Source organism: Hevea brasiliensis, chromosome 18 (assembly GCF_030052815.1).
Source record: "Hevea brasiliensis isolate MT/VB/25A 57/8 chromosome 18, ASM3005281v1, whole genome shotgun sequence".
Classification (NCBI taxonomy): Eukaryota; Viridiplantae; Streptophyta; class Magnoliopsida; order Malpighiales; family Euphorbiaceae; genus Hevea; species Hevea brasiliensis.
In genome coordinates, this window is record NC_079510.1 from 44,808,635 (window position 1) to 44,835,442 (window position 26,808).

At 31.8% G+C, this 26,808-nt stretch overlaps 1 protein-coding gene across 6 annotated transcripts; it reads left to right on the top strand.

Annotated features, from left to right (window-relative positions):
* The first annotated feature begins 429 nt into the window (after positions 1–429).
* Positions 430–26,108, top strand: LOC110651153 (transcription factor TCP2). 6 transcript variants are annotated; one of them, XR_009146095.1, is made up of 5 exons: positions 507–794; positions 1,363–1,582; positions 2,208–4,095; positions 13,904–14,150; positions 15,057–15,327. XR_009146095.1 is itself a non-coding variant. In XM_058140921.1 (4 exons), the coding sequence occupies exon 3, from the start codon at positions 2,615–2,617 to the stop codon at positions 4,064–4,066; it is 1,452 nt and encodes a 483-aa protein (XP_057996904.1). In that variant the 5' UTR covers positions 430–549; positions 1,363–1,582; positions 2,208–2,614; the 3' UTR covers positions 4,067–4,095; positions 13,904–15,327. The 6 variants fall into 6 exon arrangements, 3 of the variants coding, with proteins under 3 accessions (XP_057996904.1, XP_057996903.1, XP_057996902.1); XR_009146097.1 differs by having other exon boundaries at positions 13,904–14,128; XR_009146096.1 differs by having other exon boundaries at positions 13,904–14,077.
* The last annotated feature ends 700 nt before the right edge of the window (positions 26,109–26,808 follow it).

Sequence of the window (26,808 nt, forward strand, 5' to 3'; positions counted from 1 at the left end):
CAAAAGAAAAAATAAAAGCTAAAAAGCATAGCTATTGAATTGTAATTAATTTGAACTAATAATATAGCATTAAATTCAAAAGGAATTGAATATGATAATCATTAATTCTATTTGAATTTGTGTTATTAAAAAATATATTAAGTAGGAAGTATTAAAAATTATTTTAAAATTAAATTTAATAAATTTTAATAATAATAATATTAAAATAATAAAATAATTTCTCTTAAATTATTTTTTTAATAATATTTAAAATAATAATTTTTTATGAAAAAAAAAGGATTTTTTGATTGCACAAAAATGGTTGGTTGGTTGTATTCTCTATAAACAAATAAAAAAAATTAAAATTTGCTTTTTAAATAATTTTAATTAAAAAAAAACAATTTCATGTTATAAAATATACATGAAAATGAGACAGAGGTGGCAGTGAGGGTAAATAAGAAAAGAAAGAAAGGGCAAAAGAAGAAGAAAAAAAAGGAGATATATTAAAGGATGGGGGGAACGGCGCGGTGTCTGCCCCTTCCCGATAAGCCCGGTGGTTTGCTCGAATGGGTAGGAAGAAAACTTCAACCCCTAAACTCTTCTCTCCTTTTTTTTGCTTCTTCACTTCAGAGTTCTGAGCTTAAACCTCCACTCTTTTTCTTTTTAATCTTCTCTCAATTAATTTCTCTTTGCTGAATATTCCTTCCCATTTTCAACCCTAAATTTGTTTTTTTTTTTTTGTTTTTGCTCATCTTGTTTCTTTCAATTCATCAAGCTATGATAATGGTGGGGTGTTCTATATTTTGTGGCAAAGGGTGAGTATCAAGCTGAAAAAAATTTGGAAAAAAAGAGAAAAGCTAGCTCTTTTATTTTGCTATTTTTGAGCTAAGATTTTGAGAATATTCAAGCTGCAAATTCTGGCAAAACCACACTCTAGCTTCTTCTTCTCCTTCTTCATCAAAATATGTCCCTGAATTTATGCTTGTTCGTGTAGCATTTGGAGCTTTTTTTTTTCTTTCCTTTTTGGTTTGGGTTATTATAAAGCAAAACTGAATTTATATTGAAGATTGAGAAGCGTAACTTCTTTGATTATTTTCTTTGTTTCTTTCAATATAATATCTTGTTTACTTGCTTTCTAAAGCTGACATGAGATTCGTTTTTCCCTTTGTTTTTTGAATGAGCTAGAAATTGCAGGATTAAAAAAAAAAACAACAATGATACAATTTTCTAGCATACATTCAAGTTGATTCTATGCAGCATTAGAGAAAATTGATTTTCTTCTTGCAACTAAATGTAAAGTGAGCTAATTATTAGTCATTTATAATCAAAATTATAAATCTAAATTCATAGTTTCCTTTTCCTGTTCGATTTGTGTTTTTGCAGCTCAAGATTGATCTGTGAAGCTATTTAATAATCTTCTTCAACGAAAGTCACAGATCTGTTACTTTGGATGCTTATAGGCAAAGATCTGTGAGCAGCCAATTGGTGAAAAATAAAATGCAACAGAAGAAGCAACAAATGGAAAGAAGAGAGACAAAAAAAGGAGAAAAATAAAATTTTTTACGAGCTTGACAACTGTAACTATAACCAACATTGTTTCAGCGTAAGCTATATTTTTTTTTTTTAAATTTTTTACTTTTTTTGTTGTCTTGAACTCTATATATTTTTTTCTTCTTGTTGGTAAATTTGAAACAATGGTTTAATTACCGATTTTTTGTCATTTATTGTTCTTGTGTATAGTGGTGGTGTTGGTCTAGTTAGTGTCTGCCATTTTTAGAGTAATTGAAGCTTTAAATACAAACCAAACACAAAAAAAGAGAGATGAAAAGAAAAAGGGTCTGGCTTGGATTGGCAAACTGTACGCAATTACTGCTTCTTCTTTAGCTTAATTTTGAAGCAGAAAAGCACAGATCAAGGGGTCTGTGGTATGTATAATATAAATGCACATGTAAGTGTCTTTTTTTTTGTTGTTTCGACTTCTGTTAAAGCTAATCATCTTTAGGGTTAAGCTGTAAGGGGTATTAATAGGTATTGTACAAGCAAGTCAGATCTCAGGCTATGAAATGAGTGAATATAGCTATGTGTCTATATCCACATGTGGAAGGTGTGGTTACTGGTTGAAGCAGCTGCGAGTGTGTGTCTCTGTGTATCTATTTAAGCCATTTGATGCTTTTTCTCCTTTTCTTTTTGTATTAAAATTTTAATTTGAAGGTTGGTTTTGGTTGCAGGGCTGAGGCTGCCACTGCAGGCTTTGCTTTTTAAGAGAGAGCCCTATGCAAACTGCAAAAAGCTTAAACGAGTGAGAAACTGAGAAGGGGATTTCTCTCTCCTGACTTGGACTGTGATATATCGAGTAGTAAAAAAAGGCCTTTTAATCACTCCACAGCCAAAGTACTCTTGTGAATTATCGTCATCAATGAATAGGACACAGCAACCCCACCTGCTACACTTCTTCTAGCCTCTTCACTTCTCTCTTTTCCACGCCCATTTTCAGCTCTCCTCTCCATGACAAGAACAAAAAGATGAGGAGAGGTAGCTAGCAAGAAGGAAGCAAACGCAAGGAAAAAGGAAAGAGGGGAAGTGTTTTAGGGTCTTGGTTTTTGAGTTATTGTTTTGACAAAGGAATGAAAGTGCTATGGAGGTGGAGGAGAGTCAGACGCAACCCAGTAAGTTCTCTAGAGTCGGTAATGGCAGAAGTGACACTAGCAAAATAGGCCAAAAAGGAAGTGGTGACCACCAATACCCAGATGACGAAGAAGATGGAGATCTCAAAAGGCCTAATCTTGGCACTGGAAGTATTGGTGGTGGCAGTAGATCGGGCGGCGATGCCGGCAGCGCCAATAGGCTTCGTGGGTGGCAGCATTCGTCACGCATAATTAGGGTTTCTAGAGCTTCCGGTGGGAAAGATCGACACAGTAAGGTATGGACCTCGAAGGGGCTAAGGGACCGGAGGGTCAGGTTATCGGTGACCACCGCAATACAATTCTACGATCTCCAAGATCGGTTGGGCTATGATCAACCAAGCAAAGCAGTAGAATGGCTGATTAAAGCAGCTGCGGATGCCATAAACGAGCTCCCTTCGCTGAATGGATCCTTCCCCGACACTCCGAAGCAATTAAGTGATCAGAAAAGAACCAGTGATGGTACTGAACAAGGGCTTGATTCAGCTGATGTGGAGCTTGAAGACCCCAATTTTAACCAGAACCAGCATCTTTCATTGTCAAAATCCGCTTGCAGTAGCACTTCAGACACAAGCAAAGGCTCAGGACTATCACTCTCGAGGTCTGATATTCGCGTAAACCGTGTTAAGGCTCGAGAGAGAGCAAGGGAGAGAGCTGCCAAGGAGAAGGAGAAAGAGAATGAATCACGCATGGCACATCACCAGAACATGAACCCCATTTCTCAAGGATCCACATTTACTGAGCTTTTAACGGCTGGGATTAGTAGTGTAAGCAATAACAATAACAACAACAACGGCAACAACAATGGTGCTACTACTAGTCCTGTTTCTGAGGCCAACTTGTTTCACAAGGAGGCAGCCCCGGCGAGGCAGTGGCCTTTGACCCCGATGGATTACTTTAGTACAGGGCTTTTAGGGCCTTCATCTTCGAGGACAACCCACCATCTATCGGGGTTTTCAGGACAAATACAGTTGGGGAATTCAATCCCTCAAGCAATGACAATGTCGATCCCGCAATTCAATTTCTCGGGGGAGAATTCCCAGGAGCAGTTGCAGCATTTTCCTTTCGTTTCCGATCATTTGATCCCAGTGGCCACGACACAGCCCGGTCCCGGTGGGGACTATAATCTCAACTTCACCATTTCTTCAGGCCTTGCTGGTTTCAATAGGGGGACCCTTCAGTCCAATTCTTCATCACCGTCTCTTTTGCCTCACCTCCAGAGGTTTTCCTCTTCTCCCGTAGACGGCTCAACAAATGTACCTTTCTTCATTGGTGCTGCTGGAGCGCCGCCGCCACCACCTATGGAGAATCATCACCACCATCATCAATTCCCACCACCTGGGTTGCAGCTCTGCTATGGAGATGGAAGCAGGCATTCTGACCAGAAAGGCAAAGGGAAGAACTGATCACTGCTTTGAAGCATTCCATCTTCCTGGTATGCCTAAACAATTCCCTATCTCCAGTTTATTTCATTCTTCTTTACTGTTTACATCTGTCCTTAATCTTGTGATTTTCTTGTTTCTTTACCTTGTCTTTTGGTATGGATATTCGTGTCCCTCTCTTGAGACGTGCAGTGCATAGTAATACTAACCATGAATTCTTTAAAATTTTTTCTTTCTTGGTAATCATGAAGTATGTTAGCCATTGGGTGTATTTTCATGGGTGTTATGTATTATATTGTCTTTTCATGATTCCTGCGTGGATTCATGTGATTTGGAATCGACAGATTGTCTCCTTTTTTGTTCTCTTTCTGGTTCCCTTCTCCCTAACATCTGCAATCCTGGCCAGGTGTTAGTTTCCTGTGGCTCAGCCATGTGTTGTGGCACTGACTGGGATAAAGGCTAACCTTTACAAGGTGAAACCTTAATTAGCTTTACTGTTTTAGAATCCCAATTCCTTTTTTGCCTGTAAAATTGGGCCACATGACAATAGATCGGCGTTATGTCGGTTCTTGAAAGCCTTTTAGGGTTTTAGCGGTCAAATTGGTTACATGAATGAACAAATTGCATTGCTGCTCCATGCACGTAGTAGCAAACATTTAAACGGAATTTTGTAAAGACGCATTGTAATTAAAAAATACGCCACCAATTACTTAAAAAAAAAAGCGGTTCAACCTTGAATTTGAAAAAGTGATATCCACATTTTTTAAATTTGTGTGCTCAAAATTTTGATGGAATTTTAAAAAATTATTTTTATAATTTGAGTGGAATAAGCATTTCTCAATAAAATGATGGGAGATTATTTATTACACAGGGTGGAACTTAAATTATAATATTATTCTTAAATTGAGTTGAATTTCTAATTAGATTATGAATAAAGAAATTAATACTATAAATCGAAGTATTGTAAAGAGTTTATTTGGTTTTGTATGAGAGGCTCTTGCCATTACGGTCCTTTGAAAGGCTTAGTAGGGTTTTATGGATTGGTAGGATGTGAAACTCATTATATAGAGTTAGGGATTTTTTTTTTTTTTTTTTTTTTAGGGAGTAGGGATTTCTTCTACATTGTTATATTTAGATAAATGTATATTTTACATTTGAGAACCTTACTCCTTTCTAGCAGCTAGAAAATATGTATGCGAAAATCATGGCTATGTGAATTTATTTCATTGACTAGTTTATGGGATTGTTGATATTATCATTTTGAGTGTGAATATTGGTCCACAAACTTTCCCCAAATGGCCAAAACAAATACTTTCATTTTATATGATAATAATGCTCTGATTTTGAATCATATATATATTGTGATAGCATTGCCGTAGCATTATTTTCTTGTAGGACAAGATAATTTTTTTATTAATAATAAAAACTAACGTAGTTGGTGGTTTAAAGCACATAAAATGCCCTAGCATATGTGGGGGATTATTGGTTAACAAACTAGTTGTAGACCATCATCCATGATTTACCTTTGATTATTCTATATAATAAATATAATAAAAGGAACACCAAAATAGGTTCATGCCATTATGCCATGTGATTTTTTATATTAACGCTACTTGGCATAATAGGAGTGTCATATTAAGAGTTTGATAATAAAATTTCTTTCCTTAACTTTTCATTGTCCACTATAATTGTAAACTCATGTACTTAATTACTTATAATAAAAAAAAATTGTGACAATAGATATAATTTAAGTAATATTAAGAAAATTAAGAGTTATAGTTGTAAACTATATAAACCAAAACCACAGTTTCATTGTCCATTATAATTATAAAATTATGTACTTTATTCCTTATAATGAAAAATTTTACACAGTAGTTACAATTTAATTAATACTAAGCAAACTAAGAGTCATAGTTATAAACTATATAAATCAATATCACACATCAAAATCAAACTAGTCGTCTTCTAATACAAATAGAAGATATAATGTTTAACAAATATTCTCTCAAATTTACTAAATGATATTTTAGTAATCAAGGCATTGGAAAAAGGTGAATAACAACTTGCACAAATATCATTAATATAATTTTCATCTTATAAGAATTTATTTATATATATTTGTAGGTATTTTATTCTTTATTCTTTATATTCATTTTTTTATAAGCAATATTTTATTAATAAAAGTATCCAAGAAAAACTTAGCATGGACATCACTAATTAAATCAAGCTGATAGGCTTCCCTTGATGCACCTAAACTAGGTAATGGCATGCTAAGTGAAAAAATCTTAAAAGAAAGGTACAAAATCCACTAATAAGACAGCACCAAAGTTGCATTGCAAAAGAAAATAAACAAAAGTCCAAGAAACACAACCAAACAAATGCTAGTAGAGCAAAACCAAAGGTCTAGGCAGCCACAAAACCAAGAGCTGCAGCAAATTGCTATAAACTCTTATGAAAAAATGACAACAAAAGCCTCCAAACCTCAAATAGACCTATTGCAAACCAAACAAAAAGTGTAGCAAAACACATTTATAGCAAACTAAGAACACAACCAGCAAATGCAAAGGTCTACTAAAGTAATGAACTAATAATTCAATTAGATGAATGCAACAAAGTCTGAATGTCCATCCACTCCCTGCTTTGCAAGAGCATTTGCTACAGAATTGGCCTTGTGAGGTATGTGGACAAAACTAACCTGAGTCAATTGCTGAACTCCTACTAGGATGGAGTTAATAATCAAAGAGAATTTCCAGGGAGCTTCATTCGGCTTTGTAATCCAAGAAGTGGCAGATTTTGAATCAGATTCAACAACTAGCTCACAAATATTTCCCATTCTTTCCAACATCTGTAAACTTAAGTCGATTGCCTTTGCAATAGCTAAGAGTTTTGCCCACCCACTGAACAAGAGAAAACGCATAAAAAAGACCCCTCAACATTTTTTAACACTTCAACCAATACCACTTATATTCATGTTTAATTTATAATTTTTTTTGGGGTAAGCAACACATTTTATTATTATTTTTTTAATTTATATTTGGTAACCGAGGTATAATGTTCATTGCCCTTGACGATTGCACCTCAAAAAAATGAAAATTAGATTTTGCAAGGATCCTAATCTCAACATCCAAATTGGATTTTCTCCATAAAGTGTGTGCTGTGGACATTGGTTCAACCAAGTATCATAATGAGGCCTTCCTTTCTGTGAAAGCTTGTAAAGCACCACCACTTATGGTGTCCACCTTGGTGTATGGAAGTCCAAGAAACTTATTGCCTATAGAGCCTTGTTTGATTGGTGATTCCTCCACATCACCCTATCATGCGCCCATCTCTCCAATTCACTCAGAGCCCTTGCATGAGGCTAACCCTCTGTTTTTTAGCTTTATCACAAGGACCATTTAGCATAGATTATTTTGCTCGAAGAATCCATATGACACCAACTGCACTTCTCCTTGTTTTAATTTGGAATTGTTTAAGTTTAGCTAACCTTTAAGCATCTTAAGCCCTTTATATCTATCGCTCACTTATCCTGGTCCAAATATGCCTGCCAATAGATGACCCAAATCCAAATAAGTTTGCTTCTCTATCTATAGTTCCCTTCGAGCCCACAAGCCTAGCCTCAAAGTGTCCCATCTCCTCAAACATAGGAAAAAGAACAAGTATCATTCAATCATATTCTCTGTGAAGCAAATTCGATTGTTGATGGTTTGGCAAAGCAAAGATTGAATTGCAGTGAAAACTTAATTGCTTTTATGTGAAACTTTGTTTAGGTTTTTTTATACGATATTTTGCTTCTCTATTGCAGCATTTTTGGTTTGTTTTCTCCTATTGGTGTCTTTGTACTGTCACTTTTTTTGGCTGGTTTTGGGCTCCTTAGGACCGGGTGTAATGGGGGTGCTCGCTGACATGGGTTAGATTGTCGAGCCCTTAACCTTCTTTTGCTATTTATATTTTGTTTTCAATAAAATTCAACTTATCAAAAAGAAAAAAAAAAAAAAGAACAAGTTGACGAATTTGATTGATATCTCTCCTAAACTCATTCGTGGTGGGAAGAAGAAAAAAGTAAGAAAGGTGGAATGATTGGTTGACACTGACATTTTTTTTTTAATAAGCAATGGAATTTGATTAAAAACTAAAAGGCAGACGAGAATAGGGGAAAGACTAGTGATAGCAGAACTTAGGATAAATAGATCCATTCTCAATACACCCGTCTAACAAACTAACCTGCCACCCAAAAGAACAAAACAAAGATATAAGCATAGCATGATAAGAAACAAGAAGCAATTTATAAAGGAGATAGAAATCCTCGTTGTGGCAACCTTCTGATTTTGCTAGCTAGTCTGTGAAATGGTTGGCTTTCCGCAAGGTGTGACAAAAGGTCACTATAGGTAAAAGTGAGATGAAATTGGTGATTTCATTGAGCAAAGTAGCTAATCTTCTAGGACCTTCTGAGGAACCAATTAGCTTGGAGAGAACAATTTTGGAGTTGGTCTCAAAAATTATCTCATGGTATTGAGGGAAGGAAGGAAGTTGCTGGGCTGAGATGAGTAAAACTTTGTGAATAGCAAGGGGTTCCATTTCATTAGAGTTAGATATTTGCATTGGACAAGAGAACGGAAAGAGTGCAATGCCATCACAATCTTGAAGAATGCCACCAATGCCCCCTCGACTAGGTGGACCTAACGTGGAATTGTCTGTGTTCTATTTGACGCAATCGGAGGGAGGCGCCGACCATTTTGAATTGGGTCTAATTGGATTCTGATTTATGCATCTCTTTATGCCCTTTGCACTTTAGAGCAATTGAAGACCTATATAAAGGAAGCTAGAAGAATCATATTGCATCCAAATTGATAAGATAATGCAGTCAGATGAATTCGCAACACAGAAAATTAGACCACCCTCAAAGCCTTTTGGTTTACCCCTTGGATGATGAAATGAAACTTTACGCAATTGTTTTTTTAGGCAAGAAGCTTGGTTTATGTTTCTTTGACGAAGATGAATTTGTGGCACAATTCTTGCTTAACCATATTAGTATTGATAGGATGATGATGCAGAACTTCAACCCTAATTCTTTATTCCTCTTCACTTTCTCTAGGTGATAGGTCTTGTTCTTTGACCTCTGGGCTCTTCTCCTTTATGCAACTTAGCGTTGATGTTTAGCTTCAATGGAATTGAAGTTGCAATCTATGGGTTTGGAAACTATAAGATGTTTTTTCTTTGAATATCATTATCTTTTTGTAGCCATTAAAGGATGATCTCATAATGTCATACTAAATAAAATAGAGTTCTAGTTGATCTTAATAGCTTTTGAGTGTTCATAATTGTTTGGGAAATGGCATGTTTTTGCCTTGATAGAGCGAGACAAGTTTTATGCTTCTTGGTAGATGATGGGTTAGGTGTAAAGAAAGTTAGAGAACTAGAGATTATGATTGAGTGGGGAATCTTGGTTTTGGTGAGTGAAGTCTTTATTTTGGGTGGCATGTGTGGGAGTTTGACACACTACAAGCTTATTTATTGGATACTCAGCTCTTCCATTAGCTGTTCTTGGTGACTAAGAATTGGGCTGTGAAATTTCTTTCATTAATGGAGCATTGTTTCTCTAGTTTGATTTTTTTGGCAAATATTCTTCTCTTTCATTATTATTAAGGCGAGAGGCTACATTAAGGTGATAGTGTATCCTGTGGTCTCAAGTGAGAGGCGGGGTGAGGCCTTTTCAAAGTGAGGAGACATAGTCTAAATTGCCTACATTTTATATATATATATATATATATATATATATATATATATTAGCTGGTGGTGGTGATTGAGAATTGGACTGTGAAATTTCTTTTATTGATGGAGCATTGTTTATCCAGTTTGAGTTTTTTGCTAGACATTCTTGGGTTAATCTCTTTCAGTGTTATTAAGGTGAGTGGTGACGCTAAGGCGATAAAGTACTCTATAGTCTTGAGTGAAGTGGCACTGGCAAAAGAAAGTTTGTAAGGGTTAATGTGAAAGTAAGCAATGGAGTCAGGTGAGAGGTGGCAAGAAAGAGAGGAGAAGGGAAGGAGCGGAGGAGTAGGTTTGTCCACTAGTAGTAAAGAATGGCTCAAAATGAAGCCTTTGGTCAAACTTAGGATTTGTTTGGCAATATTAGTTGTTATAGTAACTATTAGCTTTTGTAGTAATTATTAACTGTTTTACTAGTTGTTCGTTGTTAGTAGTTAGTTGTTTATATAGTGATTTAAATATAAAAATAGTGATATCATCTTTTTTACTATGGTTAAAATACTGCCTCAACCTCCAAAGTTAGAAGGGGTGGTAACGTTCTATGAATTACTCACTCATCCCTTAAATACTTGTATAAATATTATGCAGCCAAATGATATAAATAAGAAAGAGTGCTGACACTCATCGTTGATAAGGCAAAATTAGTTAAGAGGAGTTAAAATACTGAACGTTACCTTAAAAGCTATTACTGAACAAGGCCTTGAAAGCCATGTCAAATCTTCACGTGCTCTATCGTGCATGTATAGACATTCATTGCTGATAGGTAAAATTGTGTTTATTGATATGGAATTTACAAGTTTAACGTGTACTTGGTTTCTTGAAAAGTTTAGAGGTATGATAGGTTAAATCGAATAAATTTGGAGTTGCAAATATGCATTTGGTGAAATATCAGCTAATGGCTACTGAACTTAAATCAATTTTAATACTTAACTAATTGTAATTGTCTATGTATATGTGTTGTTTTCTTAAAAGATTCAAGAGTCCTTTGGTTCAGCTATCAATTGATAGCTAATAAAAGTTAATCATTTGATAAAGCTTTGCTATCTATTGTTGTTGATATATGAGATTACCAATTTAACATTAAAAGGCACAATTGTGATGAAAAATAAAAAATGATAACCTATACAAAACACAATTCTGGTTTGGGTTTTTAACTGCTCCTTGTCTGTGTGTTGCTATAGGGGTTGCATCTTTTTTGTCTCTCTGCCATGCTGAATTCCTGGCTTCTTTCCATAATAAAATTATTTTTTTGCTCGTACAAAAAAAAGACGGCAGTTATTCTGAACATTTTTACTAGCGTAGTAGTTATTTTAAACATTTCTTATAATATTTTACTGACTACTTATTCTGCAAATTATAAATATTGTGAAGCACCTGAGAATTTATTTTGGAAAAAGGAAGAAATTTATTATTGTTTTAATAAGGATTTGTTAGTCCAAATATAAATATTGAATAATTTTTTTTTTTAATTGGTTAAGAACACAAGCATGCACACAGAACAGGAAGCCACACCTCCTCTGATAAAATCATGACAATTTTGTCAAAATATGCTATAAGCCTTATATCCTCTACATATTCGCAGTCCACAAATATAAATATTGAATAAATTATTAGTTGGCAGGAAATGTTTCAAAATGAAAATTTTTATATTTAGCAACTATTTAGTGTTTTGTGTAGGATTAGTAGTCTAGTAGTCGAGTGCCTAATTCATAGTGCAAGAGATTAGGGTTCCAACCTTGACAATCTCCAACCCTAATTTAATTTTCTTTTTTTAATGGTCTACTGCTGCTGCTCCTAGGGTGTTAAATTCAGTTTCCTTCCTCAATTTTTCTAATTTTCTCACTTTCTTAGGAAAAGCAGAGTAAGGAAGGAGAAAAAAATAACCAACCTTGGACACCAAAACTAATCTCAGTTACATTCCCTCTAGATGGTGGATTTAATGAGAGAAACTGAGGTGGAAACCTGAGTGTTGGGATCACTTGCAAGAGTCCTCAACGCTTTTGGCCATTCTCCCTTATAATGAGATCCAATTCACTACTCCATTGATTGCAATTGTGGACATGCGTATTCATCCTAGTAGTGCATTATCAAAAATTATAAAGCAGTCTATCGATTTCCATATGCTGGTGGAAGAATCCGTTCATTCCCTCCAATATTGAAAGCTGGAATAAAATCAACCAGTGTGTTGGTATCACAGACTCAGTTGACCCAAATTAAATGCTATGATAGATTAATTGCTTACCCAAAGGTTGTGTTTAGATTCATGTATTTGGATTTAAAATTTGAATTTTAAATATTTGATTTAAAATTTAGAATTTAAAGTTCATAAATTTACAAAATATTTTATTTGGCTAAAAAAATTAATTTTTAAATTTAAAATAGAGGTAATTATTCAATAAAAAAATTTTATTAGGTTGAATTGGAATTATAAATAACATGATTAATGTTGTATGTCAAATCCTTATATTTATCTTGGATTTGATTGAAATCTAAATTCATAATTTTTAGACTTCCTAAATAAGAAATTTGATGCAAATCCAAATTTGCATATTCAAATCTATGGATCCAACACAATATAAGAGTTTTTTTTTTCATTGATAAAAAGAAAATGAGATTATACTGATAATTTTTAATCTAATAGTGTTGGAATCATTTTTAGAAATGTGACATCTTGAATTTGAAACAAAAATAGATAGATTTTAGTCTCTTAGGATCTTTAATATGAGTTACTTTATCATTCCTTGTATCTTGGAATTCCACAATTATCCTTCAACTCTTCATTTTGTTTTAAAACTATGTTGAAATATTAGTTTTATTGTTGAAACTAATAATATAAATGTGTTAGATTTTCTTACTTTAAGTGGGATATCTTTTCTATATAGAGTAAAACTCATGTTATTTTTAAACTCATGTTATTTCTAAATTAAATGGGATTTCTTACTTAGATTAGGATTGTGAAAAAGTGGCTTATTACAGTGCCAGAAAGACTTTGACCTAAGATGAAAAAGAGCATAGTCAAAGAGAAATGGGTTGTTTACTTCTGATTTAAAGGTTCTCTTAGGTGTGATTTGGTTAAAGGTTAGATAACTTTAAACTTGTAATTTATGATTTATTTGAAGATCGTAGAAGATGGCATGCTCATGACATAGCTCTATGTTAAGAGGATGAATTGACTGGGTGCCTATTGAAGAATGAGTTGGTGACTCATAAGTAGTGGCTTGGTTAAGGAAACCCACTGGAGTTGGGTAATCTATCCATGACTAGGATGAATCTTGAATGAAATTAAGTGGGAAGTCTGAACCGACTGATGTTGAAGAATCAGCCGATGAGCTGTGGTTAGGGGTGAAATGCCACTCGAACCCAAAGTTAGCTGATTCTCTTAAAATGCATTGATGCATAGCAATTGACTACACATCTAGGCATACTTTGAATACTATATATGATCTCTAAATAACAAGAGTCAAGATTGGACAGTGAGACGATGGAGATAAGCTTCATCTTTGAGGAGAGGGAAACAATCCACCATATGAATTTTATTATTTTGTATATTTATTTATTTTTTTTGTAGTTTACAAGCATTCATAGTAACAAATCTGGTGTTGCTTGAGCTCTAAACCTTTTAGACAAATGTGCCAGCTTTAATAAAAATTTTCAGTAGTAGTTGGCCCCGTCTTTTCTTCTTTTTCTTTCTTTCTCCTTGAAGTAGACGTAATAAAAACTGTACCCCAAAAGCAACACCGCAAAATAGTGATAATCCATAAATCGATACCAAAACCTTCTGAAAAAAATTAAATAAACTAATAAATTCTAAGAGAACTTGCTGCAAAATGACCGTATAGTTCAGTCATAGATTCATATAAAGAAACTCGATTACAGAATGAAAACAGCATGTGGATTCAGCCGGATATATTGTATGGTAAGTGAATATTTGCTTGATCAATAATTTGGTGATGTGATCTATATTGGCTTTTTCACTTTTTTGGTGTTATGGCTCGGTTTATCTCCCAAGTCTGAACTTGAAAACATACTCTCACCCTTTGCCTTGGAAAGAAAAAGAGGCAGTCGGCTAAGATTTGGGATATTGTCACTTCACAGGTCAAGTTTTCCAATTTAATGGTAAATTTCTCATCTGGAAAGAGCTAGCATGGGATAGTGTATGGAGTTCTTCAACCACATTTTTGTCAATAGTGTGCCCATGTCTATTGTCAGTAGCTGAAGATTTTGCTGCAGTCAAAGGAAGAAGAGGATGATGTAGAGCTGAAACTAGAGGCAAGTTGAAGCTCTTCATTGCATATTGATCTTGCTTGGAGCACGCCATAGGTATTAAGGACTCTTACCGCATGTAAGAAATTAAAGAAGGGTGGCCCTTGTAGCTCTCTGGAACAAAAACTTGGTGCTCCTAATTGTTTGGTTTCTATTTTATCATTTGCATTCACTGCACAAAACAAATTTATATTCCATGGAAATAAGTTGAAGGATTCATATTCACTGCTCATCATGGATATAGTATTTAGATGATGATTTAGCAAGTCTGAAGCAATCTTTTCATGAAGCTTTTCTTTAATTCAAATTTTATTGTAATTTCCTGGTTGCTGTAATCAAACATGCGAAGTTTTTATTGGATGCTTTCGGATACCCTTGATATAGTAATAGTAACAGATAAATATCTTACAAAACTATGGCGTTTTAAGTGTAGATGATGCATGTGAGACAAGTGTTACAAGTCTTTTATAGCCTTGTTTTGAACAATGTTAGTTTTTGTTACTATATTGTTCTGACTTTGGTTGCTTCGCACGAGATCGTATTTCTATTGCAATTTAGGGATTTGATGTGCCCTCAGCTCATAATGTTAGGAGACTCTTTCCCTGGAAGATTTTATACGCAAGCCTCGTTTTTCAGGTTGCTCCATGGTTAATGCAATGTTACCTTTTCTCCTGAAAGGAGAGTTAGAACAGCTTCTGATATATTGAACATTTCGGATACTGTGAATATAACTATATATTTTCTGGTTTTGTTAGCCCATTCTTGAACTTAGCAGTTGCAATAATATATAAAAAGAATATTATATAACGGATTTCGAATATGCAAAACATTATCAGGCAAGATTGCCCTTAATTTTATTTACACTGCATTTACTGCTGCTTTATGCTTTTGTGCAACAAGGATTATTACTCTTTTGTTTGCATGCAGAAACTATCAAAGCACAAAACCCATTGACATTAATTTTATTGGGAAAATTTTGATGCAGGTAAGCGAAGATGGAGAAATGCATGGCAGGAAGCCACGAGGGAATGCATATATGCCTTCCTAACATTGGGTGATAAACCATAATATTAGCTTTTGAAAGTGTTGGTGTTCAGCTTTATCCATTTTCTAGTCTTTCTGGTTGCATTCTCATATGTCAGGATGCACTTATGTAATGCGTGGGAAGCAATTGTGTGTTTTTTGGAAGAAACATGTAAAACAATTCCATCGAAGTTAATTCTTTTTCCCGTCTATGATTATTCTGAAATTGTCTATACCGTTAGTTGATCAGCCAAGCATGCCTCTTTATTGCAGTTAATTCAGACTTAAAAAAGTTTTCTGTGATCACCACCATTATTTATCTGCCTCTTCTTAGAACAACAATCATATATTTTCCCTGTAAATTGTAAATAATTGAAAATGCTGATATAAATAATTCAGACACTTTTAGGGGGGTGTATATCCTCATTCATAGAATTGTTGGTCTAACACTCTTGAACATAGGGAATAACTGATTTTTGTGAGTGATGAGTGTATTCTTTTTTTGTGCACTGTGGGCATCTTATAATTTGCCCTTTGAATTTTTCTACCTCAAAAAAAAAAAAACACCTTGTATCTAAATTTGCTTATGGCCTTTTCTTTCATTTGTGGCTTTTTTATTTTTAATGATTTTTTCACTCGACATATTACATTTTAAATTGGATCTTAGTGAAAAGGTCTGTTGACTGGAATTTAGTGCAGATGTTCACATGTTGAGCTTTTCTTGACTTTTGTTCATAAAATTAAACTATTTTGCTGATAAAGAAAAATAATAATGCAGAAATATGCAATTTCATTAACCAACTCCATTACCTTAAAGCTTCAGTTTCCCAAGTTTCCAACTTTGGAGCGTAGCAGCACTTTAAGCCGAGTAAAATGGATAAAACTTGGTTAAATCTTGTTGTGCAAATGTGTTCAAATTTGGAGAATCTGTCTTCTCAATTACTATTTTCTGTTAACAGAATCAATGGTCTCAAGCGTCATGCACAAAACTTTCCTATTGGTTGATGAATCCACTTCGAATCCCTTAATTTTTTTAACTTTTTTCCGTTAAGCCCCTTATTCTTCCATTGTATACCATCAAACACATGAACTTTTTAAAGTTAAGCACATTTAGGGTTCATATCGCAGTAAAATGTTAGCAAAAAAAATTTATGGGAAATCTGTTAACTGCAGTTAAAAAACAAAAATGAGCACTTATCTTCTAATTGTCCATTTGAAAAAACAGGCATAAAATACCTACATCAATTATTATCACATGGTGAGATCCACATGTAAAATAAGTGGGACAGTTATATTTATGTTTTGGATGCATAATAAATAGGAAAAAAAATACTATTCAGTCTTTATATTTTAATGAAACTAACTATTTAGTCTCTGTAAAAATATCCGTTAAACTATTTAGTTTATCCTTCGAATTTTTCTACCCATACTATTCACACTACTATTTAGTCCCTCTATTTTAAATCAACTAATTAGCTGATTTCTGTATTTTGAAAAACACTACTATATTTTAGTAAAACTAATTAGTTAGTTTTTGTATTTTGAAAGATATATTCTTAAATAATAATAGAAATTTTGTTGTATAAAGACTAAATCTTAATTTACATTTTTTTAATTTCTAATTCTTTGGATATTATTTTTATATTTTTTTTAAATTTCTAATTCTTTGGACATCATTTTTATGTTTTCTCTAATTAGAAATAATTTTTCTTAATTATTTGGAAAATTAAATAAACTTATTAACTCTTTTTGTGTAGACAGTTTATACCATTTTTATTGACAGAAAAAAACAAAAAGAAAATAAAAGAGAGAAAAGTGTAGGTGTAGAGGAAAAAAAACATAGAGAGAGAAATATGAAAAAAAAAAGAGAGGAGAGAATTAGATAGTTTATGTATAAAAAGTAACTATGAAACTAAATAGTTAACAAAGTTAAATTACATGGACTAACTAATGTATTTTTTTCCTAAAATATTGGAATTAAATAGTTAGTTTCACTAAAATAGAGAGACTAAATAGTAAGTTGACTAATATTGACTAACGAAAAATTTAACGGATGGACTAAATAGTTAAACGAAAGTTTTTACAAGAACTAAATAGTATATTTTTTAAAATACAAGGATCAAATAAGTAGTTTTATTAAGTTACATAGACTATATAGTAATTTTCCCTAATAAATAAGGTTTAAGTAAAATTTTTCAGATAAATTTTAACAACTGTCCTTGAACTTATATAGTTGTAACACTACAATCTCTTTACTTTAAAATGTAATATAAAACTCCCTAAACTTTTAAATTTTATTTAGTAAAATTTCTCTGACTTTCAATTACTGATTTTTCAGTTAGAAACTGATGTGAATAGCTCCCGCATGATGCTTAGTCAATATTTCTTTCTCCTCTCTTATGTAAAGTGTAAAATTATTCTATTTATGAGTGAAAAATTATTATGTTTATAGAGAGAAAAAAGATTCAATTTACATATGGTTTGAGAGAGAAAAGAGAAATACTGACTAAACTACATGCTGAAACTATTCAGGTCAGCGTTTAACTGAAAAACTAGTAATTGGAGGTTAAAGAGATTTTACTATGTAAAATTTGAAAGTTGATGGAGTTTTATATTACATTTTTAAGTTAAGAGACTGTAATATTACAACTAGATAAGTTTAGAGACAATTGTTAATATTTATCCAAAATTTTCCCATTGAAGAATAGATGTAGTGCTTAGGGTAAAAGAGATCCAATTCACCGACGAGCCGAGCCTTAGCTCAATGGTACTATAGCCAGCTCTTTAGGGTTTCTGATTTCAATTTTAATCTCATTTTTTATTTCAATTTTTATAAATTTAACAGTTCAATTTTTTTTAACAAATTTTTTAAAAGAAAAAATTTTGGTTTAGCTTAAAATCGAACAAGACAATAGTTTTAGGCTTTAATATTTTAAGATCTGTGAATTAATTTTTTAAAAAAATGGTAGACTAAATTTTATAACATTAGTACTTTAAAGAAAAATATTTTAACAGTGTTAATTACGCTGATATGACATTATATAATCAATAAAATAAATTTTCTTTTCATTAAATATTGCTATGTCAATTTTTTTTATTTTCAAAATTTTTACATTATTCGTGCAAACTAAAATATTTTAAAAATATTATTTTATTACCATCACAATGATTTTTTAACAAAAAATTTATCCTTAAAGTATTAACAGAGTAAAACTTTGAATACCATCTTATCAAAAACTAAATCACACACACACACATACACACACATATATATATATATATATATATATATATATATATATTTTTTTTTTTTTTTTAAATTCATGAGGATAAGACCTCACCCCTTAAAACTAAACTAGAAATAAACTTTTGTTGTTGCCCATTCCACTCCGAAAGACCAAACTAGAAATAAGCTGTCGTTGCTGATATGCACACAAAAGCCACTGAGCAATAAGAGGATTAAATGGCGGATCGAGCTACTGGAACAGAAATGATGTGGTTTAGTGGTTGAAATCTTGATGCAGATTGAGTATCTTGTGCATTCAGTGGAAAATCCCTCACAGGATTTTGCATTTTTGTTGAACCTTGTTTGATTAACTGGAAGACAAAGAACCAGTCTACCATTTCTATATCCTCTGCGGAAGCAGAATGTAGATCAATGGCAGCCATCATTGTGAATTGTTGTGGATCACATATTTTTATTTACGGATCTTCATATACCAGTCCACCTGTTTATTGATCTCAAGTGTGAAGCCTTTGCCACCTGATCTTGAATGCAAGTTCATTTCCAAGTTGAATATGATGCTTCAACCGCCTGATTCAACTCAAGATGGGATGTAGAGTGAGAAGCAATTATTGCTGCTGAGCTTACCTATCAGTTTGGTTTTTGCTGATGTCATTGGAGCTTATAACTCACATGCTTAATATGAAAAAAAAAATTATGTGGACCAAAATGCATTGTCGGCTTGATTTGAGAATCCATAGAATTTGACATAATTCACATAATTAAAAATTCAGAATTTTAATTTTAATAGATTTATATAATTTTCATATTTGATATATAAAAATTAAATTTATGAATTTGAAAGTATTTTTATGATTAAAAAATGACTTAATGAATTTATAATTTCGAATTTTAAAAATCTGACTTATGTGTTGTGAATGAGAAATTTGCAATAATTCATAAAGTTTGGAATATTTTTTTGCCAACAAAATATTAAAATTATTTGAAATCTATAAATTTCCTCATCTAAATTTTCTAAATACAAACAAAACTTCAATGTCTTCTTATCACCATAAATTTTCACGTGTTTAGTTTTTTTAATTATTTATATATTTTTTTAGAAAAATCTGAAATAAAGAATAAAAATATAGAATTTTTAAAAAATATATAATCTTAGATTATTAATTTAATGATAATTTAATTATGGATTTTTTAAAAAATTATTTTAAGATTTTAATATGATATATTTTTTAAGAAAAATCTGAAATAAAGAATAAAAATATAGAATGTTTAAAAAATATATAATCTTAGATTATTAATTTTATGATAATTTAATTATGGACTTTTTAAAAAATTATTTTAAGATTTAATATTAAATTTATTATTGTGTGATTTCTTATTTAGCATATATATATATATATATATATATATATATATATATGAAGTGTGTATAAAATTTTCACGTTTAAAGTTAAAACACACGCCAACGGCTGATACTCCTTTATTTTATATTTATAATTTATTTTAATTTTTAATATAAATAATTAATAAATTTCAAATTATTTCTAATATTTTAAAATTATTTATTTATGTAAATATTTTGAAAAAAAAAATTAATGCATTGCCATTAACAGTTAACTAATAGCCGATAATTAATTATAGCGATTTATATTAAGTATGTATAATTATTGAAATAAATATATAATTATTAATTTATTATATTATTTATTTTATTATTAAAATAGATAAATAAAAAAATTTTAAAAAATATAATTTAATAATTTAAAAATAAAAAATAGGTATTATAAAAAAATAAAATTAGAATGATAAATTAAAAATAAAAAGAATGAATTTTAATAATATTAAATAAATTATTTCATCTTTTACTGTTATAAAAATTTTGTAAAAATTGATAAATAAAAGAATATAATTATATATATTTACTTAAGAGTTATGATTTTCAATATTCTTATAATATTATTATTTCTTAAACATAAAAAAAAATAAACCAAAAAAAAATGTGTTTATGAATATTTCCATTAAAACAACAAAAAAAAAAAAGTGTTATAGCTCATGAAGAGTTTATATTGTACAACCGATAGAAAAAAGGCAGCTGTAATGTCTATCCATTATTCGTTAACCGAACCAAATATCTCCTTACTATTATTATTATTATTATCATTGTTAATTTAAAGAGAATTTTGAGAAAAGCAATTCCCACTTGTAGCTTTTGTTTGGTTTAATTAATTATTTATTAATTTATTTATTTTAATAAAATTAATTAATTAATATTTATATTTAAAAAAGTATAATATTTTAAAAAATATGTTCTTAGATTAAAATAAAATTTTTGTTATATGAAATTAGTTTTTTTTTTATTTTAATAAAATTAATTAGTTGATTATTTTTTTTTTAAATATATTATTTTGAAAAACATATTCTTAGATGAAAAATAAAGTTTTGTTATACGAAAATTAAACCTGAATTTTCATTCTTTTAATTATTATTTATAATTTTTATATTTATCAATTATTTCTTATGATTGTATAAAATTTATTGATAAAAAATTAATTTAAAAATAAAAAATTTTGCAATTAATAAATTTTAAAAGTATAATAAATACAAAAATAAAATAAAATTAATTATTAATAAATGAGAAAAAGTCCTAAAAATTGAACTGATGAATCAGTAGCTGCTAATTTATAAAATTTACTAAATATATATGGAGTAACTGTTAGGTATGAAATAACTATCGGTTACTGAAAATGCAATACCAAACACTTTTAAATCATTTTTAATTTCAAGTTATATATATATATATATATATATATATATATATATATATATATATTAGTTTTCACATATATCAAATATACCCAGGGTACCATAAAACTCAAACCAAAAGTTACATTGTAATATAATGATAATTTTCTGTATTTTAAATAATAATAATAATTATTATTATTAAATTTAATAATTGACTTAAATATATGATTAAACTAGATTATTTATTATAAAAAAATCAAAATTTTCTATATTTTAATTTTAATTTTTAGCTTTTTAAAGATTTTGGGATTCCTAATTTTATATTAGGTGTATTTACAATTTTCTAAACAATGATGATTAAGTATTTTTGTTAAGAATTGAGGATCGGGTTAAGTAGGGCGGAGGGAGGGGTGGGGGCTAATTTATATATACAAAAAAAATTAATATGGTTAAAAAATTTTAATATAATTCTATAGGTTTCAAATTAAATGGGTACTCTAAATTTATAGAAATAAAATTAATATGGCTTTATATATTTAAAATTATATCATGCAAAAAATAATAGTTATCTAAAATTTTTCTCACTATCTTTTAAAAATTTTAAATTAAATTTCTATTCATTATACCCAAAAATCAAATTTTAATTCAACTCAACTCAACTCAACTCAACTAAGCCTTTATCTCAAAAATTTGAGGTCGGTTATATGGATTCGCTTGGATTCGCTTTCTCCACTCTAAACGATTTTGGGTTAAGTCCTCAGAAATGTAAAAATCAAATTTTAATTAAATTATAAAATTTATATGCCATATTTATATGATTAAAAGTGTATCTTTTGGGTGTTTCCAAAAAAAATTTGTTGCTAAAAATTTAATGCTATAAAAAATCTAAAGCAATATAACATTAATAGAATTAATTTTAAAAAAAATTCAAGAAATAATTAACAATCCAATTTATTCTATTTTATTATTAATTACAGTTATATAATTTTAATATCTCATCACTTCATTTAGAATGTGAATGATATCACTCAATGGCAGACGCAAAATTTAATATAGAGGGGTTAAAATTTAAATAGTTATATTATTATTATTATTATTATTATTATTATTATTATTATTATTATTATTATTATTAAAAATTTATAAATTATAATTTATTAAATAATAATTAATATTCATTATTTTTTATAAAACATATATTTTAATATTTTAAATTATAAATTTTGTTAATTTTAAATTAAAAAAACTTAATAGAAAGGGTATATAATACACTTAGATCAGTAGACTCACCTCATATATCCACCATTAAATTTAAAATATTATGTGTGTAGACACCATATTTTGGTCGACCTTTAAATATACAACTTATTTAATATACAAATTTCTGATACAATTTTAATTTCAGTGAATGAATTTCTTGTATTAACGTCATTCGATTTCAATAGGTTACCTAAATTATTACCTGATCATAGGTCACTTGCCTAAATTTAACAATGGTTCGAATCATTTCCCAAATAAATAACTTCACAATAATTCGATCTCAAGCACAGTTAGATTGTTTTTCCGATCTTTCTGTTGGATGTTTATATTTTAAATTTCAAAACCTTGTTTTCATACACCTTAAAGTCATTTTCCGATCTCTTCGTCTTTATTCGACCTGTTCTGATGGATATCCGATCTTCAGATCATTTGACCTTGCATTTTGTTGTTGTCATATCTCACTGTGTTCAAAATACCCCAAAACTCCAAATTACGGATAGTTTCGTGATCAGTTATCTGGCCTGGATTGCTTACACCTTTAACAAAGTTAATGTTTTATCTAATCTCTAAATATTATTCCTATCCTGGTTACTTCAATTATGATTCGATCTCAAGTCACTTTTCCGATCTTTACAATATTCTAGATCACTCCTCATATGTTTCAAGGTTTCAATCGATATTCGATCTCAGGGTTAGCAATTCTCATGTTCATGTGCAATGGTCTTCTAATCTCTTTAAGGCGACATTTTATGTTTTATGATTAATAACCAATCTTAGGATCACCTAGTTTTATGTTCAACTTCATTCAACTGATTGGGAATTAATTTCAGTATTTGTGCATGTAACTTGATCCGATGTTTTTCCGATCTCATCAAGAAAATTGAGCATAAAAAGAGTTAATTCATTTCAAAGGGTGAGTACAAAGTTATTCAGAGGGAGGGTCTTCCCCAGCCCGATCTTCAGTTACATTTTCAACATTCACTCCCTCCTCTCTTTCTTGTTTGCCCTCACTCTCAGCCTTAGCACCCGGGGCAAGTTCCTCGAGCTAGGTGAAGTCCTCGTTGGGATAGCACTTGATGAGCTCAGCAAGGAGATCACAATGGGCTTTCACATAAGCCCCTGCTTCCTTCATTAGAGCTTCCTCCTCCTTCACTTAGATCTCCTCGGAGAACTTAACTCAGACATCATCAAGTTCCTTCTCTAGCCAGGCTACCCTCTCTTTATGAGACTTAGCCTGCTATTCCAGTTTAACGATCCGAGCATTTGCAGCAAATAGTTGGTTTTGCGCTGCCACTGCATCTTGAGACATCTTTGACATCTCCTTCTTCATAAGATAAACTTTCTATCTGACCGCATGCTGGGTCGCCATCGCTTTCGAGCTTAAAATCATTGAGAGATTGAGAAGGTCATCGATACTTTCGGGGCCCATTCTGGTCCGGTCCTCAGGAAAGTAGATTGTAGCGCTTAATACTTTTGCCAAGTCAAGGTTGCCTCGCGCCGATTTATTTTTCTCCAACGATTGGAGTAGTATTCTATCACCTTGCGAGAGAGGTCGCCCAAACGAAGCTCCCTGCCCTGAGGATCCGCCCTCTGTAGCTAAGGAGACGGGAGGTCGAGAAGGAGGTTCAGATTGAGTGGGAGGCTCCACGGTGAGGATTTGCACCTCTGGGATCGATTGCTCTTGGGTTTGAACCTCGAAGCTCGTCTCTTCAGTTCAGGCTCTCTTCTGAGCTTCGGCTCTCTTCATTTCTAGTACCTTTCTGCTGAGCTCCTTATTCTACTTTTGAGCTTCTCTCACAGCTTCACCTCCTGCCATATCTGCACAGAAAAGCAAGTTAGTGAGATCACTAGGACTAAGAGACCAAAGATTCTGGTTTTACCCATCCCAGGGCCAAGGTTAGAGAGTTGTAGCTCGATGTTCTCATGGGCGATCACACTCATTATCCATCATTTCAGCTCGGCAAGGATCACACCCAAACACGAGTATCTGCAAGTGGTCGCCTGGCTTTTCAGTTCCTTCACCATGGCGTCCTCGGCTTCGTTTAAGGTTATTTTCTTTTCTGGCTTTGGGACCAGGTAATTCTAGCTACGGGGAATGCCCACAAAGCCATGGGGATCTTTACTCCTAGGGATGAAAAACCGATCTTTCCAATTTTTTAGCGAGGAAGGGAGATCGGTGAAGAGCCCGCAGTTCGACTTTGCTTGATCAATAATTTGGTGATGTGATCTATATTGTCTTTTTCACATTTTTCGTGTTATGGCTCGGTTTATCTCCCAAGTCTGAACTTGAAAACATACTCTCACCCTTTGCCTTGGAAAGAAAAAGAGGCAGTCGGCTAAGATTTGGGATATTGTCACTTCACAGGTCAAGTTTTCCAACTTAATGGTAAATTTCTCATATGGAAAGAGCTAGTATGGGATAGTGTATGGAGTTCTTCAGCCGCTTTTTTGTCAATAGTGTGCCCAAGTCTATTGTCAGTAGCTAAAGATTTTGCTGCAGTCAAAGGAAGAAGAGGATGATGTAGAGCTGAAACTAGAGGCAAGTTGAAGCTCTTCATTGCATATTGATCTTGCTTGGGGCACACCATAGGTATTGAGGACTCTTTCCGCATGTAAGAAATTAAAGAAGGGTGGCCCTTGTAGCTCTCTGGAACAAAAACTTGGTGCTCCTAATTGTTTGGTTTCTATTTTATCATTTGCATTCACTACACAAAACAAATTTATATTCCATGGAAATAAGTTGGAAGGATTCATATTCACTGCTCATCATGGATAGGATTTAGATGATTATTTAGCAAGTCTGAAGCAATCTTTTCATGAAGCTTTTCTTTAATTCAAATTTTATTGTAATACCTGGTTGCTGTAATCAAACATGTGAAGTTTTTATTGGATGCTTTCGGATACCCTTGATATAGTAATAGTAACAGATAAATATCTTACAAAACTATGGCGTTTTAAGTGTAGATGATGCATGTGAGACAAGTGTTACAAGTCTTTTATAGCCTTGTTTTGAACAATGTTAGTCTTTGTTACTATATTGTTCTGACTTTGGTTGCTTCGCACGAGATCGTATTTCTATTGCAATTTAGGGATTTGATGTGCCCTCAGCTCATAATGTTAGGAGACTCTTTCCCTGGAAGATTTTATACGCAAGCCTCGTTTTTCAGGTTGCTCCATGGTTAATGCAATGTTACCTTTTCCCCTGAAAGGAGAGTTAGAACAGCTTCTGATATATTGAACATTTCGGATACTGTGAATATAACAATATATTTTCTGGTTTTGTTAGCCCATTCTTGAACTTAGCAGTTGCAATACTAAATGAAAAGAATATTATATAATGGATTTAGAATATGCAAAACGTTATCAGGCAAGATTCCCCTTAATTTTATTTACACTGCATTTACTGCTGCTTTATGCTTTTGTGCAACAAGGATTATCACTCTTTTGTTTGCATGCAGAAACTATCAAGCACAAACCCCATTGTCATTAATTTCATTGGGAAAATTTTGATGCAGGTAAGCGAAGATGGAGAAATGTATAGCAGGAAGCCACGAGGGAATGCATATATGCCTTCCTAGCATTGGGTGATGAACCATGATATTAGCTTCTGAAAGTGTTGGTGTTCAGCTTTATCCATTTTCTAGTCTTTCAGGTTGCATTCTCATATGTCAGGATGCATTTATGTAATGCGTGGGAAGCAATTGTGTGTTTTTTTGAAGAAACATGTAAAACAATTCCATCGAAGTTAATTCTTTTTCCCGTCTATGATTAGTCTGAAATTGTCTATACCGTTAGCTGATCAGCAAAGCATGCCTCTTTATTGCAGTTAATTCAGACTTGAGAAGTTTTCTGTGATCACAGCCATTATTTATCTGCCTCCTCTTAAAACAATAATCATATATTTTCCCTATAAATTGTAAATAATTGAAAATGCTGATATAAATAATTCAGACACTTTTAGGGAGGATATACACCTGTGGGTCTTACACTCTTGAATATGGGGAATAACTGATTTTTGTGAGTGATAAATGCATTATTTTCTAGTACACGGGAGCATTTTATAATTTGCTATTTGAATTTTTCTACCTTAAACAAAAACACACTTTGTATGCTAATGTGCTTGTGTAGCAGTGCCTTTTCTTTCATTTTGTGGCTTTTTTAATTTTTATTTTTTTATTTTTTCATTTAACATATTACATTTTAGTTGGATCTTAGTGAAAAGGTCTATTGATTGGGATTTAATTCAGATATTCACATGTTGAGTTTTTCTTAACTTTTATTCATAAAATTAAACTATTTTGCTGATAAAGAAAAATAAAAATGTGGAAATATGCAATTCCATTAACCAACTCCATCACCTTAAAGCTTCAGTTTCCCAAGTTTCCATCTTTGGAGTATGGCAGCACTTTAAGCTGTGCAAAATGGATAAAACTTGGTTAAATCTTGCTGTGCAAATGTGTTCAAA

What these genes read in the sequence shown, in the direction of transcription:
- LOC110651153 (XM_058140921.1), top strand. Translation starts at nt 2,615, where the DNA reads ATGGAGGTGGAGGAGAGTCAGACGCAACCCAGTAAGTTCTCTAGAGTC.